The sequence below is a fragment of the Babylonia areolata genome, chromosome 26, assembly GCF_041734735.1.
Source record: "Babylonia areolata isolate BAREFJ2019XMU chromosome 26, ASM4173473v1, whole genome shotgun sequence".
NCBI lineage: Eukaryota > Metazoa > Mollusca > Gastropoda > Neogastropoda > Buccinidae > Babylonia > Babylonia areolata.
In genome coordinates this window covers 8,771,008-8,792,916 of record NC_134901.1, presented here as the reverse complement: position 1 = coordinate 8,792,916, position 21,909 = coordinate 8,771,008, and the positions used below count along the sequence as shown (strand labels likewise).

Genomic DNA, 21,909 nt, shown 5'->3' with positions numbered 1-21,909 from the left:
GACAAAGAGTGGGCTTTGTCGCCTATAGTGAAGTGTGCCACAAACCCTGTTACAAACCTGTTACTCACAGACAAAGAGTGGGGTTTGTCGCCTAAAGTGAACTGTGGCACAAACCCTGTTACAAACCTGTTACTCACAGACAAAGAGTGGGTTTTGTCGCCTATATGGTGAAGTGTGCCACAAACCCTGTTACAAACCCGTTACTCACAGACAAAGAGTGGGCTTTGTCGCCTATATGGTGAAGTGTGCCACAAACCCTGTTACAAACCTGTTACTCACAGACAAAGAGTGGGCTTTGTCGCCTATGGTGAAGTGTGCCACAAACCCTGTTACAAACCTGTTACTCACTCTAATAATCGCACCCCATTCAGAATAGCCGGCCGTGGTGCGCGTATGTATAATGCTGCTGACTTTTTATCTGCAAGGTTAGCGATTAGGGCCGGTGTGTGTGCTTTTGTGATCAGCCTACCTGATCCAGGTCTTTACCGATGATAGCAGTGGGTTCACTGATTACATAGCCTGTAAATTGAAGGAGGGAGGAGGGGTGGTGGCCAAGTAGTTAAAGGGCTAAGGTTTTTTGTTTTTTTGTTTTTTTTTTTTTTGGGGGGGGGGGGGGGGGGGGGTGTTGTTGTTATTGCTGATTCTTTTTTTTTTTTTTTCTTTTTTTTTTTTTTACCATGCACTACCCCACGATCTGAATGGGACAAACACCGCTCTTCAAAACAGTCCTAAACAGCAGACAGGGCAGGCAAAGAAAACGGGTATAACGAAACACTTGGGAAGGTTTGAAGAGCAGAGTAAAGGTGTCTTTTCAGCGTTTATCTATAGATTCTCTTCACCAAAGGCTGGTGTGTGTGTGTTTGTGGGGGAGGGGGAGGGGGAGGGGGGGGTCTGGGGGGTTGGGGGGGAGGGGAGGGGGGTCTGGGAAGTTGGGGGGGGGGTCGGGGGAAGGGGGGGTATGGGTGAGAAGGGTACAGTAAAGACGGCCTGTCTTGAAGTGGTTGGTGCATTGATCGTTGTTAAATCCCGGTTTTTGTTGCTGGCTGAAGAAGAGTCAATTGTATGACGATATCTATTTAAAGGGCAATTCTTAATCCTTCTCTCTCTCTCTCTCTCTCTCTCTCTCTCTCCCAGCTCATATCTATTGATCCTCTCTCGCTGAAGGGGAGGGGGAGAGGGGTGAGGGGTGGGGGGTGGAGGGGGGGGGGAGAAGCGTACATTATAGCCTATAGGGGATCTGTCTTGAGTGCTTAGTTCACTGATCGCTGTTAACCAAGTCCCGTTGAACTTCTCTGTTCTCTTCCATATGCTTGCGCTGGGGGGACGCTTTTCTTTCTTTCTTCTCCGTCTTTTTTTTTCTTTTCTTTTTTTTCTTCTTTTTAAACTCAGTTGGGCACCCAGCACAACTATGACAATACCTGGTGTGAAAGTGTGGAGTTATCAAGCGCGCGGCTTGCAACGGAAAGAACGAATGAAAGAATAAAAAACTGAATAAATGAATGAATAAATGAAAAAAGAAAAAAAAAACCTGAATGTATGAATGAATGAATGAATGAAATGAACGAATGAGTTAATGATGAAAGGTGGGGAAGAAAAAAAGAAACAAACAAAAAAAGAAAAAAAAATGAATGCTTGAATGAATAACTGAATGAATGAATGACAAAAGATAAAAAAAAAAAAGAAAAAAGAAAAGAAAAGAAAGAATGAGTGAAGGCAAAAAGAACAGAAAGAACAAACATGAAAACGAAATCAAGACAATACGGCGATACAAGGCACCACAAGATGACACGATAAGTTTCTTTGTTATCGAAAAGAATAAACACCGGTGTGCTTTATAAAAATTAAAAAAAAAAAAAAAAAAAAAAAAAAAGTCATCATATCAGACTTCGCCCTCTGCAAGGAGTGCATAATTAAAGCTGCGTATATCAAGACAACAACAACAACAATAATAATGATAGTAATAATAATAATAATATTAATGATAATAATAATAATAATTACACTACTTACATGATGCTCTAAGCGCCCCCAGTGAAACAGTACCCATATAACAGCACACAGTTTTAGTTACTCAAGGATGCGTCACTGTGTTCGGACAAATCCATATACGCTAAGCCATATCTGCTGAGCAGATGCCTGACCACCAGCGTAACCCAACGCGTGTAGTCAGGCCTTGAGAGGATGAAAAAAGATGCATCATTAAAATTAATGAATGGATAATTAATAACTATCTTATTCAACAGCACACAATGACATATTACAGCACATTGAAATGTAGGGAAAAAAAATCTATTCAATGATTGAACAAGGTACTCAAAGAAATGAAGGAAAGTAGGAAAAAAGTAAGAAAGAAAGGAAAAGAAAGAGACGGAAGAAAGAAATAACGTCTTGAAAAGAATGAAGAAACAGAAAAAAACGGATAAGCCGTCATCGTCGCACATGACTGACTAATAACAAGAGACAGTCAAACATGTATACCATCTGACAAAAAGACAAAAAAAGATACAAAGGACAATAGTGCCGCAAGCAAGAGACAGTCAAACATATATACCATATGACAAAAAGACAACAAAAAAAAAAAAAAAAAAGACAGAAAGAACAATAGTGCTACCAGCAAGAGACAGTCAAACATATATACCATCTGACAAAAAGACAAAAAATGATAGAACAATAGTGCCGCCAGCAAGAGACAGACAAACATATATACCATCTGACAAAACAACAACAAACAAACAAACAAAAGAAAAGATACAAAGGACAATAGTGCCGCCAGCAAGAGACAGACAAACATATATACCATCTGACAAAAAGACCAAAAATGATAGAACAATAGTGCTGCCAGCAAGAGGCAGTCAAACATATATACCATCTGACAAAAAGACAACAACAAAAAACAAACAAAAAAAGGATACAAAGGACAATAGTACCACCAGCAAGAGACAGTCAAACATATATACCATCTGACAAAAAGACAACAACAAAAAACAAACAAAAAAAGGATACAAAGGACAATAGTGCCACCAGCAAGAGACAGTCAAACATATATACCATCTGACAAAAAGACAACAACAAAAAACAAACAAAAAAAAGATACAAAGTACAATAGTGCCACCAGCAAGAGACAGTCAAACATACATACCATCTGACAAAAAGACAACAACAAAAAACAAACAAAAAAGGATACAAAGGACAATAGTGCCACCAGCAAGAGACAGTCAAACATATATACCATCTGACAAAAAGACAACAACAAAAAACAAACAAAAAAAAGATACAAAGTACAATAGTGCCACCAGCAAGAGACAGTCAAACATACATACCATCTGACAAAAAGACAACAACAAACAAACAAACAAAAAAAAGATACAAAGGACAATAGTGCCGCCAGCAAGAGACAGACAAACATATATACCATCTGACAAAAAGACCAAAAATTGATAGAAAGTACAATAGTGCCACCAGCAAGAGACAGTCAAACATATATACCATCTGACAAAAAGAAAAAAAATACAAAGAACAATAGTGCCACCAGCAAGAGACAGTCAAACATATATACCATATGACAAAAAGAAAAAAAATGACAGAAAGAACAATAGTGCCGCCAGCAAGAGACAGTCAAACATATATACCATATGACAAAAAGACAACAACAACAAAAACAAACAAACAAACAAACAAACAAAAAGATACAAAGGACAATAGTGCCACCAGCAAGACATAGTCAAACATATATACCATCTGACAAAAAGAAAAAAAAATACAAAGGACAATAGTGCCACCAGCAAGAGACAGTCAAACATATATAGGCCTACCATCTGACAAAAAGACACACACACACACACACAAAAAAAAAAGATAAAAAGGACAATAGTGCCACCAGCAAGACAGACAAACATATATACTATCTGACAAAAAGAAAGAAAAAGATACAAAGAACAATAGTGCTACCAGCAAGACAGTCAAACATATATACCATCTGACAAAAAAAGAAAAGAAAAAAAAAGAAAAAAAGATACAAAGGACAATAGTGCCACCAGCAAGACAGACAAACATATATACCATCTGACAAAAAGAGAAAGAAAGAAGAAAAAAAAAGATACAAAGAGCAACAGTGCCGTTGCCAAGCGATGCTAATTTGTTTACATTGTCGTCCTGTTTGAGAAACCGGTGTGAGAAAGTTCACTGTTCATACACACGTCCCCGTTGGCTGTCTATGCTTTTAACTCACACAGTACGGCCAGTCCTCTCTTCTCCTCTACACAGACCCCTCGGATGTCCAGTGGGTGTCTGAATGACCCAACCTTTAGCTTCCGTCGTCAGAATTGTGGTATTCTTTGTCAACATTCACGTCTTCAGTATAAGAGCCTTCGCTTGCAATATTTTGATGATGGTAATAGGGTTGAAACGCTGTTAACGTCGTCTCTTTCGCCGTTCGTATGGAGAGAGTTAAAAGGCGATCAGTGGCTTTCGAAAAGAGATAAGTATCTTCTCCATTCCATGATCGAAACCCGGGCCCACTTTCACGTAGGCTGGCAATAAAAGTTTCACAAGAAGATCACGCCATAATCTGGCACTTTTGTCATGTCTGTGTCATCCTAATTCGCCTCATCCCAGTTCGCCTATTCCTGATTGATGATAATGGATACTTGTATAGCGCCTATCCTCGGTCAGAGACCTTGCTCTACGTGCTTGATAAACACGGAGTCCTTTTACACAACAGGCTGCCTACCTAGGTAGAGCCGACTGACGGCTGCCATTGGGCGCTCATCATTCGTTTCCCGTGTCATTCAATCAGGTTTCAGTTACACACACACACACACACACACACACTACACACACACACACACACACACTACACACGCAAGTACACACACTCATGCATACATGTAGCATTTAACGTGTATGACCGTTTTTATTTATTTACCCCGCCATGTATGCAGCAAAACTCCGTTTTTTGGGATGTGCATGCTGGGTATGTTCTTGTTTCCATAACCCACTGAACACTGACATAGAACACAGGATCTTTAACGTGCGTACTTGATCTTCTATGTGCATATACGCACGAATGGGGTTCAGGCACTAGCAGGTCCGTACATAATTATGTTACGTTGACCTGGGAGATCGGTAAAAAAATCTCCACCCCTTATCGAACCAAGATCGACGGGAGATCGAACTCAGTAAACTCGAGCGAAAATCCAGCACTCTCACCATTTGGCCACGGTACCAACCCCCTCGCCCCCCCCCCCTCCCACCCCCCTATTCCCCCCCTCCCCCATTCCCCCTCTCCCCGTTCCCGATTCGCTTTCTGTCGAACCTGTACTTCCTCTCTCTCTCTCCTCTCTCTTATGTTGTTCGTCTTTTTCGTGGGACAGAATTGAAATTTATTCATGCAGTGTCATGCTTTTGTATTGAGTATTTGTTATGTTTTCCGTTTTCATGAGGGCAGGATGAAAACAAGCCATTTAGTGCTTATTCCTTTTTTTTCCTTCAGTAAAAAAAGATTCGTTAGTTCATTCGTTCGTTCGTTCTCTCTCTTTCTTCTTCTTCTTCATTTTTATTTATTTATTTATTTATTTTTACAATGAATTTGTTTGTGTTTTTTCTAGCACCCCAACTATCCTTCATAAACCACTCACTGTCAGTTTGGGACCACAACATCGATTTTTCAAACTGTTCACAGTGCACATGTACTTGAGACAGCCGTTCATGTATCCAATGAGGGGTCAGTGGTGTACCACCAGATGTGGAGTGATGGCCTAGAGGTAACGCGTCCGCCTAGGAAACGAGAGAATCTGAGCGCGCTGGTTCGAATCACGGCCCAGCCGCCGATATTTTCTCCCCCTCCACTAGACCTTGAGTGGTGGTCTGGACGCTAGTCAGTCGGATGAGACGATAAACCGAGGTCCCGTGTGCAGCATGCACTTAGCGCACGTAAAAGAACCCGCTCTTTAGCGCTGTAGTGTAGCGACGGGCTCTCCGTGGGAAGAGCAGCTCGAATTTCACACAGAGGAATCTGTTGTGATAAAAAAGAAATACAAGTACAAATACATCCTGCATAATTTAAATCATCTCTTTTTTTTCTTTATTATTATTTTCTTCTTCTCTCTTAATATTTTCAAGCAAATAACATGGTTGCTTTCTGGTCCTTAACTTTATTTGAAGTCTGTAATAGCTAAGCCCCTGCTGTAGTTTTCATCGTAGAAGCAAATACGCGTTCGATTGTGCTTCTCTCTCTCTCCTTACTTTCTAGTATACGGGTGGGCCGGGGACTTGCTAGAGCACACTGTGTGTGTGTGTGTGTGTGTGCAGGTGCGCCCCCACACGTACAATATTGCGCGCGCGCACACACGCACACACACATCCAGAGACAAAGACACAGCTCCTGGCAGACAAACACAAACCGAGACACAGAGAATAATATTGGCTGGTGTTCTTTTCAGCATTTTCGAAAAGCTTTGTGCGTGACTTACACAATGCATCTGGTCCCTCGGAATTCCTTTGTGAGCAGCATGGTAAGTGTACATATACCTTGTAGATATCAAGTGTCACACTTGAGTATTACGTGCAGTCTTATTGCAAAGCCAATATAGGTGTGCCAGGGTCAGACTGATGTACTAAAGTTTAGGAAGTGTGATTCAGGTCTTTAGGTATGCGTGTGTGTGCGTATACGTGTGTTAGCTTGTGTGTGTGTGTGTGTGTGTGTGTTTGTGTGTGTGTGCGGGTGTGTTGGTGTGTGCGTGTCTTGGTATCTGTGTGTTGGTATGTGTGTGTGTGTGTGTGCGCGCGCGCGCGTGTATGTGTGCAGAGGGAATCGGGTTGAGTGGGTGACGGGGCTGTTAGCGGCTCGCTCTTTTTCTCACACACACACACACACAGCACACACACACATACGTACGTGCATTGAGACAGATTCTCTTTCCGTTACACACACACACACACACACACACACATTCACTCACAACCAGTAAGTTCTCCTAATGATAATCCCATCAACCTTCTCTGCTGAAGTTATATTATACTAGTACGTTTGTAAAAAATAAATAAATTAATTAAAAAAAACCTCTACCCCAAAAAAACCCACACACACAAAAACAAAACAAACAAAATACACACACCTATTAATACCCCCCCTGACTACTATTTTTAAGAAGCGAACACACCTACTAACATACCTACCTGGCCTGCCAAATACTTTGAACAGTCTACCGAGGAATTCGATCGGAACTAATGCGTAGAAAGCCCCGTCTGCCCGACACGCAAGTCAATCTTTCTGGAAGCAAGTCTTGCATGGGGGAGGATTATGGTGGACTGCAGTCTGCTGCTCAATCACGCGGAACGGTTGAGTAAGTGTGTTTTGTTGGGTCGTGGATAGTAGGTTGTGAGAGAGAGAGAGAGGTGTGCAGGGGGAGGGAGAGAGAGGGGGGGGGGGTATTAATGGTGGGGGAAGGTAGGTGAGAGAGAGAAAGAGTGAGTGAGTGAGAGAGAGAGGGAGAGAGAGTGAGAATGAGACAGACAGACAGACAGACAGAGAGAGATAGAGAGTGAAAGACACACACACACACACACACACACACAGATAGTATGCCGTACACAAACTTTGTGGGAGAGGGTGAAACCAAACAATGTATTTAACAGCATAATTATGCGCTCCCCCTTTCTCAACAGAGTGATCAAAGTGTCAATTTTTCTTCTTATCCCTCTCCATATACATAAATACATAATTATATATGTGTATGTGCGAGTGTGTGTGAATGTGTATGTGTGTGTGTGTGTGTGTTAGTGTGTGTGGTGGGGGTGCTAGCGTGCGTGTGTGCGCTTCCGCTAGCACTGTCAGGCTGAAGCCACTCTACTGCCCAAACTATCAGACAAGGGTACCTGAAGAGGTCCTGCGACTCAGCATAAGAAGACTGTACGTGGGTGTAACCTTTACCTCCCTTCTTCATACTGGCAACAAGGCCCGAGTAGGAAGACTACACAGGCTGCGGAGACTTCCAAAAGACAGCGGCAAGCCTACTCATCTCACTTAGCCCCCAGTACTGAAAGAGAGACTGGCTGAGCTGGGAAGGGGAGCATGTTGAGGGACCAGCAAGACGTCATCCTGCACTAGCAGTTCTACCGCTCTGGTCTGTGGCGTACAAAGGCCAAACCCTTCCTTTTCAGGAATGCTTCAAATTGTGTGTGTGTGTGTGTGTGTTTTGTGTGTGTGTGTGTTTTGTGTGTGTGTTATGTGAGTGTGTATGTTTGTGAATGTGTTGTGTGTGTGTGCTATGTGTGTGTGTATGTATGTGTGTGTATGAGTGTTCTGTGTGTGTTTGTGTGTTATGTGTGTGTGTATGAGTGTGTGTATGTGTATGTGTGCGAGTGTGTTATATATGTGTGTGTGTGTGCGTGCGTGCGTGCGTGTATGTGTGTATATATGTGTGTGTGTGTGTGCGTGTGTGTGTGCAATGATAAGAACCCATGCGTGCCGGGAGGGCACAAACACCCTTTCTCCAAGCAAAGCATGTTCTGCATGCCCCAGGAGGCAGAATCAATCAGTGCAAGCCGTGCCAGTCAGACCGCTGCTCGCAGAAACGATACAACTCTTCCCGTGGGCGGTCTGCTTCATCTTCCGACAAAACCATCGGCTGAGGGAGGGGAAACAGCAGGCTTCCCCAACCAGGGCAGGGGAACCCAGAGGCTCTAGGTCCTGAAGGTGCTGGTTAACATGGAGGTCGCCCTGACCGACACCTGCTGGTCCCTCCACCTGAGGCAGTGCGAACCCCCAGGGGAGCACAGGATGCTGGTGGGTAAGGGGTGCCACGCTGAGTACGGGAGGAGAGGACCAGCATGCACAATGTGCTCACCTCAGTACGGGTAGCATGGGGGAATCCACCTGTGGATGCCAGCCACCTTGTGGGCCCCATCCCCAAGGATCATTGGAACAAAGACCTCAAGGAAGGGAGTGACCTGCCCATGGATAACATCAAGCAGCATGAACGAACAACTCTGTCACAAAACAAAGATTTTCGACTGCTACGACTTTTCTTCAATAATAAGTTTTTTTTCCTTTTCATCTGTGCTTTGGTGACGTGAAATCGGAGTTTTTGTGCAGTGTATTCAGTAGAAGAGTGCTGTATGGTCCATTCTTTGTCAAACTGTGTTCATGACTGTAATAGTGCCTCAGCCATTGTTCTGGCAGCCTCTTTGGGAGCAGTGCTCTCTTACCAGAATTTTACACACAATTAACTCGCAGCCGAAATCAGTATCAACTTTGTCTTTAATGTATTTACCTTTGTTTTTTCTTTCAAAACCTATGAGTTTGTTGTTCTGTTTGATGCTGTTGGATCTTGTTAGATTACCAACTTCTCTTTTACAAAGTCCATTGAGTAACTTTCTGTAACTGCATTTAGATATTTGTTCCAAATTTCACCCAACCACCCCCCACCCCCCTCCCTCATATGCCAGTTTTCCCCCAACTCACCATTAACCCCTATCCCGCTCCTCTTCTAAGCGATAATACTCCAATGTATACATTAAAACTCTAACAAAATGTCTTCAATCACCGATATGTGTGACAGGAATTGAAACAAAAATTCCTCCTCCTCCTCCTCCAGGAAGGGAGAAACTTGACCAGGTCTGAGGGAGGTCTGGTCCTACCTGGGTGTCGGACCCACTGACAGCCTGACACCACCTCCAACTTGGAAGGGGGATGAGGGGAGGAACGGGGGAAGGGAGGGGGGGGGGGCCGATCTGTTTCCTCTGGGTCCCCTTCCACATTACTTTTGTAGGTCAAGCCCTCCTTCTGCCGAAAATGACTTCAATTCTGAGACCAAAAACGTCCAAGAAAGCAGCTCATAACAAGAATGCAAGAAATGAATATTCTGATTGCAGAAAAGGTCAGGAAAGATACAGCAACAAGACAATCTACTTATCCCAATGAGTGGTTGTCAATGGGAACGAGTCATCCTTACAGCCGAAAATGGCGTTGAATTGTCTAGCTGATGTCGGACTAAGAGCGGGATGTCTTATTACTGAGTTACCCACGAGAATCTTGGTCACACAGAGCAAACAGATATGCCTAGTTTGCATCAGTTTGACATGGTACAGTATAAGACACCAAGTTTTAACTTTTTAAACACACACACACACACACGCACATCAGAATCTGACATTTTCCAAAGAATAACCCGAACAAAACTCTCTGCAAGGCAAAAAAGCACGCATGTATTTTGCAATGCTCACTCTCTCTCAGTACATAAAGTCCACTCTCACATGCATACTTATCCACTCTTAACAACATCAAATGCTATCAATTAAATATATACATACAACAGTCACAATTTCCATATTTCTTGACATCACAAAATCTTTCAAACCTTATTCTCAGTCTGGTCAAAATTCTACTGATGATATATGATATATTAATAAACCTGCCATCATTTCTCCTAAACGCAGATCACTTTCCATCAAAATCCACACAGCGTGTGTGCCTGCATGCAAATTAAGAAGTCCATGGTTCCCAAAATCCTCATTGTCAGAAGCTACTGCCTTCAATACGTTCAATGTGCTACACTTCAAGAAGAACCGTCTTCATTTATAATATCTCACCATTATCCTCTCCCAGGCCCCTACCCAAAAAACCATGAAAAACTCCATTAAGAAAAATGGTGTGTGTGTCACCACCAGAAAGGAATAAAACAGAAGATGTCAGATTCCTTCCCACCTTCGGTCCTGTTTTAAGACCAGAAGAAGAGTAAATGGAGGACATAATTAATGCCATCTAGCTAACGAAGATGTCTACTTGTTTCTTTACTCCATGCTGTATATCTTTCTTGATTCAGGCAAAGTACATTTACATATAATTCAATCCCCTGACGGTAAAAACAACACGAGATTAAAATCAGCTTTAAAGAAAAAAAAAAAAGATTCTTTATTCAATGCAGCATAAAAAAACAGCTCGCTTTGCAGACCTTTTATCTGCTCACTTTATCTTCAGGGGATCTTTTCTCCTTGTTTTCCCTTGCTTTCTTCTTTTAGTTTTCTTTCTATCCAAACTGATACTCATCCTATCTCAAAAAACCACCTTCACACCCAGCTTGCTGCAATGAAGTTCAATTTTCCAAACAGTAAACAGTGGGGCTTTTTCCCTTACACTCTGGCTCATAATCTGGATGCTACAAAACGGCACCTTCTTCCTCAAGGTTTGCTGCACAGCACAACATTAACTGTCCCCCCAGATCTTGTGACAAAAAAAAAGACAAAAAAAATCTATGGTGACAACAACAAAACTGTTGACTCCTTATCTCTCATGTTCTACACACACACAAAAAAAACAACCCAACAACAAAAAAACCTGAGTCATGAAATCCCCATGCGATTTTAAGAACTAGATATGACCAGACCAAAAACAAACAACGCAGGGTGGGTCTTCACCCAGATCCCAACCTTCTCCTCACCCAACCCCCCAAAACCACGACTGCTGTCACACAAGTTCCACTCCTCCGGCTGGCACCATGGGCTGGCTGAAAGACGTATGTGATGACAGGCAGGCGTAGCAGCAGCAGCAACAGCACATCATCATCATCATCATCCACACTACAGAGACACACATGGACACACAGGCAAGGGGGAAAAACCCTAAGACCTAAATGTTATACGGCCCTGGTCTTTACCGCTGCCCATGCCGGTCTCGTCTGGCGGTGGGGAGTCTTCGCCAGCGTCCTTCTCTTTGTTCCAGCTCTCCAGGCCTTTAGGGAGCGTGGTGTCTTCTTCAAGTGACCCTGGGAAAAAAAATTCAGTTTCTGTTTCAGTTTCTCTCGAAAGTGCACTCATTATTCCCCCAGTCCCTCTTCGTAATTCTCATGACCATGCAAACCTCCAGACTGGCATTGTGTGTATGTACGTATACTGGTTTGTTTTTTTTTGCCATTGTTGAATAAAATGGCAGAAAAGAAATAAGATCTCTCTCTGTCTCTCTTTATTTCCCTCTCTCTCATGTTCTTTTTAAAAAATATAAAAAAAATCACTTTCTCAAAGAGTTCAGATAAATCCATATACACTTCACCACATCTAGGCAGATGCCGGTCCAGCAACATAATCCAATGCGCTCTATATATATATATATATATATATATATATATATATATATATATATATATATATATATAATGTATATATGCACATATCAGAGTGGATTTCTTCTACAGATTTTTGCACAGGAAAACACTTTTCTAGCCATGGGTTGTTGTTTTTTCCCAGTGCGCAAAGTGTATGCTGCACAGCACATGGGACATTGGTTTATTGTCCCATCCAAATGAACTGAAGCTTAATTATTTGATTTTCCAGATAAACCTAGGAAAAAGAGCCAGGCTCTAGGGACCCTGGGTACAAGGACAATGGAGAGGTGTGGCTGTGGGGAGACAGGGTGTGCTACTGTCATGAGGGTGACCTCCACGCAACACAGTAAATGTGTGTGTTTGAGTAAGTATCTGTGTATGTATGTATATGTGTGTGTGTGCGTGTGCGTGTGTGTGTGTGCGTGTGTGTGTGTGCGTGTGTGTGAGTGAGTGAGTGAGTGAGTGAGTGAGCATGTGTGTGTGTGTGTGTGTGTGTGTGTGTGTGTGTATGAGTGAGTGAGTGAGTGAGAATGTGTGTGTGTGAGTGAGTGAGTGAGTGAGTGAGTGTGTGTGTGTGTGTGTGTGTGTGTGTGTGTGTGTGTGTGTGTGTGTGTGTGTGTAAGTGTGTGTGTGTGTAAGTGTGTGTGTAAGTGTGTGTGTGTGTAAGTGTGTGTGTGTGAGTTTTGTATGCATGAAATAATAAATAAATAAAAGAATTTTTTTTTAAAAACCAATAAAAACCCTCACCAATTCCCTCCACAAACACCTCATAAGTGGACCTCTCTCTCTCACATAAATAAATGAATCTTTCTTCCCACCTACCTTCATTTTTCGAAAACATGCTACAATGCTTCTTTACTTTCTCTAATTTTATAATCTCTCCTCCGCACCCCCTCCTCACCCACGTCCCCGAAGGCCCCCCATTCCCTAATTATCTTTCCTTCTCCTATACAATCTCTTCTTCTTCATTCATGGGCTACCTCTCCCACGTTCGCTCGTATGTACACGAGTGGGATTTCGCCGTGTATGACAGTTTTTTTGTCTGCCATGTAGGCAGCCACACTCCGTTTTCAAGAAGTCTATACAATCTCTCTCCCTCACCGGTTCCCTCCACAAACTCCTCGTAGGTGGACTTCTCGGCGAAGGGTCGCTTCCCCAGCAGCTCCACCATATCATCCTTGTCCAGCTTCTCCTTCTCCAGCAGCCGGAGGGCCACCTGTCAGAGCAGACACGCCCAGACGTCCCTCAAGGTTTAACATTCATTGCCCACACATCCCTCAAGGTTTAACACTTATTGTCCACTCGTCCCTCAAGGTTTCACACTCATTGCCCACATGTCCCTCAAGGTTTAACACTCATTATCCAACACTCATTGCCCACATGTCCCTCAAGGTTTAACACTCATTGTCCACACGTCCCTCAAGGTTTAACAGTCATTGCCCACACGTCCCTCAAGGTTTAACACTCATTGCCCACACGTCCCTCAAGGTTTAACACTCATTGTCCACACGTCCCTCAAGGTACGTCCCTCAAGGTTTAACATTCACTGCCCACATGTCCCTCAAGATTTAACATTTATTGCCCACATGTCCCTCAAGGTTTAACATTCATTGCCCACATGTTCCTGAAGGTTTAACACTCATTGCCCACACGTCCCTCAAGGTTTAACACTCACTGCCCACATGTCCCTCAAGGTTTAACACTCATTGTCCACACGTCCCTCAAGGTTTAACAATCATTGCCCACATGTCCCTCAAGGTTTAACACTCATTGTCCACACATCCCTCAAGGTTTAACACTCATTGTCCACATGTCCCTCAAGGTTTAACAATCATTGCCCACACGTCCCTCAAGGTTTAACACTCATTGCCCACATGTCCCTCAAGGTTTAACATTCGTTGCCCACACGTCCCTCAAGGTTTAACACTCATGTCCACACGTCCCTCAAGGTTTAACATTCATTGCCCACACGTCCCTCAAGGTTTAACACTCATTGCCCACACGTCCCTCAACGTTTAACACTCGTTGCCCACACGCCCCTCAGAGTTTAACACTCATGTCCGCACGTACCTCAAGGTTTAACGCTCATTGCCCACACGTCCCTCAAGGTTTAACACTCATTGTCCACACGTCCCTCAAGGTTGAACACTCATTGCCCACATGTCCCTAAGGTTTAACATTTATTGCCCACACATCCCTCAAGGTTTAACACTCATTGCCCACACGCCCCTCAAGCTTTAACATTTATTGCCCACACGTCCATCAAGGTTTAACACTCATTGTCCACATGTCTCTCAAGGTTTAACACTCATTGTCCACACGCCCCTCAAGCTTTAACATTTATTGCCCACACGTCCCTCAAGGTTTAACACTCATTGTCCACACATCCCTCGAGGTTTAACACTCATTGTCCACACGCCCCTCAAGGTTTAACACTCATTGCCCACACACCCTTCAAGGTTTAACACTCACTGCCCACATGTCCCTCAAGGTTGAACACTCACTGCACACACGTCCCTCAAGGTTTAACACTCATTGTCCACACGTCCTTCAAGGTTTAACACTCATTGCCCACATGTCCCTCAAGGTTTAACACTCATGTCCACACATCCCTCAAGGTTTAACACTCATGTCCACATGTCCCTCAAGGTTTAACACTCATTGCCCACATGTCCCTCAAGGTTGAACATTTATTGCCCACACATCCCTCAAGGTTGAACACTCATTGTCCACACGTCCCTCAAGGTTTAACATTCATTGCCCACACGTCCCTCAAGGTTTAACATTCACTGCCCACACGTCCCTCAAGGTTTAACATTCACTGCCCACATGTCCCTCAAGGTTTAACACTCATTGCCCACATGTCCCTCAAGGTTTAACACTCATTGCCCACTCAAGGTTTAACACTCATGCCCACACATCAGGCAAGGTTTAACACCAACTCTTTTTTTTCTCTCACCAAAATAAACAAAGGCCATGAATGGGGCTAGGAGTGGGAAAGAAACAAAGAGATTCAGAGATGGTCAGTTACGGACACAGAGAGAGAGGGACTGACAAAGAGTGAGAGAGAGACTGAGAGAGACTGAGAGAGGGTGAGAGAGGAGGGTGAGAGAGACTGAGAAAGGGTGAGAGAGAGACTAAGAGAGGATGAGAGAGAGACTGAGTGAGTGTGAGAAAGAGACTAAGAGAGGGTGAGAAAGAGACTAAGAGAGGGTGAGAAAGAGACTAAGAGAGGGTGAGAAAGAGACTAAGAGAGGATAAGAAAGACTTAGAGAAGGTGAGAAAGAGACTGAGTGAGGGTGAGAAAGAGACTAAGAGAGGATGAGAAAGAGACTGAGTGAGGGTGAGAAAGAGACTAAGAGAGGATAAGAAAGACAGAGAAGGTGAGAAAGAGACTGAGTGAGGGTGAGAAAGAGACTAAGAGAGGGTGAGAAAGAGACTGAGTGAGGGTGAGAAAGAGACTAAGAGAGGGTGAGAAAGAGACTGAGTGAGGGTGAGAAAGACTTAGAGAGGGTGAGAAAGAGACTGAGTGAAGGTGAGAAAGACACTAAGAGAGGGTGATAAAGAGACTGAGAGAGGATGAGAGAGAGACTGAGTGATGGTGAGAAAGAGACTAAGAGAGGATGAGAAAGACTTAGAGAGGGTGAGAAAGAGACTAAGAGAGGGTGAGAAAGACTGAGTGAGGGTGAGAGAGAGACTAAGAGAGGATGAGAAAGAGACTGAGAGAGGATGAGAGAGAGACTGAGTGAGGGTGAGAAAGAGACTAAGAGAGGATGAGAAAGACTTAGAGAGGGTGAGAGAGAGACTAAGAGAGGGTGAGAAAGAGACTGAGTGAGGATGAGAGAGAGAGGGTGAGAGAGAGACTAAGAGAGGGTGAGAAAGACTGAGTGAGGGTGAGAGAGAGACTAAGAGAGGATGAGAAAGAGACTGAGAGAGGATGAGAGAGAGACTGAGTGAGGGTGAGAAAGAGACTGAGTGAGGGTGAGAAAGAGACTGAGAGAGGGTGAGAAAGAGACTGAGTGAGGGTGAGAAAGAGACTGAGAGAGGGTGAGAAAGAGACTGAGAGAGGGTGAGAAAGAGACTGAGAGAGGGTGAGAAAGAGACTGAGAGAGGGTGAGAGAGAGACTAAGAGAGGATGAGAAAGACTTAGAGAGGGTGAGAGAGAGACAGAGAGGGTGAATGAGAGAAAAAGAGACTGACAAGACAAGGCTGTGTGAAAGAGACAGACAGACAGACAGATGGAGACAGAAAGACAGAAAGAGAGGTACAGAACAACTTTCATGGGGAGGGGAAGGAAGCTGGATAGGGCTGGAAGCAAAACCAAAGACCCTCCCACCTTCTCCACATCGGATTTGTGCCTGGTGAGCAGGGCCAGCGTCCTGTCGTAGGCCTCCTTGACGATGTTGCGCACCTCGGAGTCGATCATCTGGGCCGTTTCCTCACTGTACGGCTTGTCAAAGACCATCTCCCCAGGCTGGGGCATGTCAAAGGACAGCTGGCCCACCCGCTCATTCATGCCAAAGTGCACCACCTGCAGGAGCAGAACATGTAAATAACATGCAAAACAAAAGAATGTGTGCACTCGCGTGCGCGCGGCACACACACACACACACACACATGTGCAAATGACTGTATAAAGCGCTTAGAGTTTGGTCTCTGACAAAAGATAGGAGCAATATAAGAATCCAAAATCAATGATTACAAAAAGGTGCGACTCACCACCCTTACCAATACTGAACACCATGTGTATTGCAAAACTATCCAAGTGGCTCACAACATGAGAACAGGTGAGCTGCCGTAGCTGCTCCAAAAATGAACTAACTGAAACAGTTCTAACATTGGTGTTACAATAAAACAAACTGCTACTAGTTGTAACAAAAATAAAATGAAATCGGGAGAGGCGGCATCACTGGTATACACAATTCCTCCTTGGTATTATACAGATTACCTCACTGGTATTATACAGATTACCTCACTGGTATATATATACACAATTCCTCCCTGGTATTATACACAATTCCTCCCTGGTATTATACACAATTCCTCCCTGGTATTATACAGATTACCTCCCTGGTATTATACACAATTCCTCCCTGGTATTATACAGATTACCTCACTGGTATTATACACAATTCCTCCCTGGTATTATACAGATTACCTCCCTGGTATTATACACAATTCCTCACTGGTATTATACACAATTCCTCACTGGTATTATACAGATTACCTCCCTGGTATTATACACAATTCCTCCCTGGTATTATACACAATTCCTCACTGGTATTATACAGATTACCTCCCTGGTATTATACACAATTCCTCCCTGGTATTATACACAATTTCTCACAGGTATTATACAGATTACCTCAGTGGTATTATACACAATTCCTCACTGGTATTATACAGATTACCTCCCTGGTATTATACACAATTCCTCCCTGGTATTATACACAATTCCTCACTGGTATTATACAGATTACCTCACTGGTATTATACACAATTCCTCACTGGTATTATACAGATTACCTCACTGGTATTATACAGATTACCTCACTGGTATATATATATATATATATATATATATATATATATATATATATATATATATATATATATATACACACAATTCCTCACTGGTATTATACACAATCCCTCCCTGGTATTATACACAATCCCTCCCTGGTATTATACACAGTTCCTCACAGGTATTATACAGATTACTTCACTGGTATTATACACAATTCCTCACTGGTATTATACAGATTACCTCACTGGTATTATACACAATTCCTCACTGGTATTATACAGATTACCTCACTGGTATTATACAGATTACCTCACTGGTATATATATATATATATATATATATATATATATATATATATATATATATATATATATATAAAAACACACACACACACAATTCCTCACTGGTATTATACAGAATCCCTCCCTGGTATTATACACAATTCCTCACTGGTATTATACAGATTACCTCACTGGTATTATACAGATTACCTCACTGGTATATATATATATATATATATATATATACACACACACACACACAATTCCTCCCTGGTATTATACAGAATCCCTCCCTGGTATTATACACAATTCCTCACAGGTATTATACAGATTACCTCACTGGTATTATACACAATTCCTCACTGGTATTATACAGATTACCTCACTGGTATTATACACAATTCCTCACTGGTATTATACACAATTCCTCACTGGTATTATACAGATTACCTCACTGGTATTATACACAATTCCTCACTGGTATTATACAGATTACCTCACTGGTATTATACACAATTCCTCACTGGTATTATACAGATTACCTCACTGGTATTATACACAATTCCTCACTGGTATTATACAGATTACCTCACTGGTATTATACACAATTCCTCACTGGTATTATACAGATTACCTCACTGGTATTATACAGATTACCTCACTGGTATTATACACAATTCCTCACTGGTATTATACAGATTACCTCACTGGTATTATACACAATTCCTCACTGGTATTATACACAATTCCTCACTGGTATTATACACAATCCCTCCCTGGTATTATACACAATTCCTCACAGGTATTATACAGATTACCTCACTGGTATTATACACAATTCCTCACTGGTATTATACAGATTACCTCACTGGTATTATACACAATTCCTCACTGGTATTACACAGATTACCTCACTATTAGCACTACTTAGCAGATGTGGTGTAGCGTACTTGGATTTGTCCAAAAGCAGTGACGCCTCCTTGAGTAACTTAACTGAACTGAACTGAACTGAACTATCATCATGCACAAATTCCTCAATTTTCAATCCTTCAGTGTTTTACCCCCCTTTGCTTGGCTTTTCAATGGACAAGCAATGATGAAGGCAAAACAAAACAAAAACAAAAAACCCCCAAAATCTCAGTTTTGTCTTCTTCTTCTACGTTCGTGAGCTGCAACTCCCACGTTCACTCGTATGCACACGAGTGGGATTTTACGTGTATGACCGTTTTTACCCCGCCATGTAGGCAGCCATACTCCGCTTTCGGGGGTGTGCATGCTGGGTATGTTCTTGTTTCCATAACCCACCGAACGCCGACATGGATTACAGGATCTTTGACGTGCGCATTTGATCTTCTGCTTGCATATACAAACGAAGGAGGTTCAGGCACTAGCAGGTCTGCACATATGTTGACCTGGGATATCGTAAAAATCTCCACCCTTAACCCACCAGGCGCCGTCACCGTGATTCGAACCCGGGACCCTCAGATTGAAAGTCCAACGCTTTAACCACTCGGCTATTGCGCACGTCTCTCAGTTCTGTGAACTGGTGCATAATGATGACATACAGCTCAGGATGTCTTGGTTCAATGGATATTTCCTCTTTATGCCTTGCTAAATGACAATTCTATGTATGGTTGTGAGTGTTAAAAAAAAAAAAGTAAAATAAAGTGAGCGATAGGACCAGGTGTGACACAAGGGAGTCAGGGAGGCAGAGATAGTCTAAAGGGAGGGTGGGGGGTGGGGGTGGGGTTGAGAGTTCAGGGGAGAGGCAGGCGTGATTTGTGAGTTGTGAATCCTGCATTTGGTGATGTAAACACATATGTGCACCACACCATAGTCAGTAGCTGATGTTATTATAGGTGGTACGGACTTTACTGAACGTGAATTTTTTTTTTGCCTCATTATGTGTAGAATGTGGATTGTGTTGTGTTGATTGAAAAAACAACAACAGAACCTTATTTGCATGAAAAAGACAAAAAACAACAACAACACAACAACAACAACAAAAAAAAAAACTCAAACCCCCCACACCATCACCAATGAGAAAACAGTCACATTCTCTCCAACACAACAAGCGCTGCTGACCTGAGCATAGGCGTTCTGCGTGACCTTGCGAAGGTCGTCCTGGGCGCCGGTGGTGATGCGGTTGAAGAAGATCTGTTCCGAGACCCGGCCCCCCAGCGTCATACACATCCTGTCCAACAGCTGTGCTCACAGCAAGAAAACAACAAAGACACGGTTCAGAGAAAAGGGCAGGGCAGCTGTTGTGGTTCAATGGTCAGAGCGCTTGGTTCTCACCCAAGCTTGATCTCCAGTTTTTAGCATACCTGGTGTGTTATGGGTGGGAGGGGATTTTTCCCCATCTCCCAGGTCAACATTAGTGCAGATCTGCTGATGCCTGAACCTCCATCTTGTGTATTTACACATGCAGAAGATCAAATACACATGTTACACATCATGTAATCCATGTCCGCAACTGTTGGATTGTGGAAACAACAACCTAACCCAAATGCACGCCCAGGAAAACAAGACTAAAGCTGTCTACCTGGTAGTGGGTAAAAGCAGTCAAACACCTAAAAGCCCACTGGTACATACAAGTGAATGTGTGAGTTGCAGCCTATGAATGCAGAAGAAGAATAGTAGTCATTCTGCGAGTAACAAAATAAAGGAATGAATCAAATAAAATAAAAAAAACATTAAGAAAGAAAGAAAATTAAGGTCAAACCAGGACATGGTTTAGAGGAGGTTTACGAGTACCAAACTCAACACAGGAATAAATAACATCAAATGAAAACAACAACACGAAATACAGAGAAGAGGATGAAGATAAGAAAAAACAAATAAAACTGTACGCAGGAAAAAATACCAAAAAAGTGGGTGGCGCTGGGGAGAGCAGCCTGAATTTCAAACAGAGAAATGTGTTGTGATAAAAAGATATACAAATACAAATATATTCCCACACTTTAAAGAAACATAACACACACACACATACACACTCACACACACATTCTATATATCTGAACATACGAATCAACACAGAAGTGCACATGCACACACCCACAAACACATGCCCACCCCCTTCTTTACACAGACATGCACACACACACACACATGTGCACGCACACACAGGCACAAGCACTCACACACTCCCCACCCGTCATTTACCTGTTCCTGCGAGTACAGGTACTGTTCCTTGGGCAGGTACTGTGCGTAGCCCAGACCTTTGCCTCGGGGGATGATGGATACCTGTAACAGGTAACATCATCATCAAGGAAGTCCGTTTCACCTTCAGTTTTTCAAAGAGAATCCGTACACAAATCCATACATGCTACACCACACCTGGTAGGAGGGTATATGTGAAATAAGTATTTTTGTGAATGAAGGTGCAAGTGATAATAAAATACTCCATAGTCATCAAGAACAGGCTATTCAGTTACCACAAGATGTCAATGTCTCTCAGACTTACAATCACAAGAACCAGTAAGCAGTGCATTGGTTTACATTCAAGTAAATCAGGTAAAAACTACAGGTGAAAACAGGTGTAATGCCAATAGCCTCAAACGCATTACACTATTTTTTCCTTTTTAATTTGCAGTGTTTCTGGACAGATAACTGAAAAAAAACTAACTTCTGGTTTTCTCAGAAACACAAAACGAAAACAAACTAACTGTTGGTAAAAATGTCCCAAGAAGCACTGTGTACTGGAGAATCACGGCTCACTGTCACAAACGCCATCATGGAGACCACCAGGTGCTTCTTCATTCAGGTACCTGTGGACTCTCCAGTTGCCAGCTGTGGAGTGGTACACTGCAGAACAGTGTTGCACACACACAGGGACCTGACACTTCACACTGAAATGATAACTGCTTCTTCTGGAACCCAGCCCCGTTCTTTGCTGGGTTACATGAAACAGTCACGTTGTGATCAATGTCTCTTGGCACCACCTTTAGCGATGCTGTATAATGGCCAGTGCATTCCAGTCAGCCATCTGAATAGAATCAGC

At 42.9% G+C, this 21,909-nt stretch overlaps 1 protein-coding gene across 1 annotated transcript in view; it reads right to left on the bottom strand.

Annotated features, from left to right (window-relative positions):
* Positions 1 to 10,184: 10,184 nt before the first annotated feature.
* The window catches only part of LOC143300251 (mitochondrial inner membrane m-AAA protease component AFG3L2-like), a 35,883-nt gene continuing 24,158 nt past the window's right edge, over positions 10,185 to 21,909 (bottom strand). The window contains exons 15-19 of the mRNA XM_076613841.1: positions 21,072 to 21,152; positions 19,992 to 20,111; positions 16,435 to 16,629; positions 13,200 to 13,314; positions 10,185 to 11,762 (exon numbers count right to left, since the gene is read on the bottom strand). Of these exons, the coding sequence (XP_076469956.1) occupies positions 11,620 to 11,762; positions 13,200 to 13,314; positions 16,435 to 16,629; positions 19,992 to 20,111; positions 21,072 to 21,152 (654 nt within the window). The 3' untranslated portion in view covers positions 10,185 to 11,619. The remainder of the gene's footprint in view (positions 11,763 to 13,199; positions 13,315 to 16,434; positions 16,630 to 19,991; positions 20,112 to 21,071; positions 21,153 to 21,909) is intronic.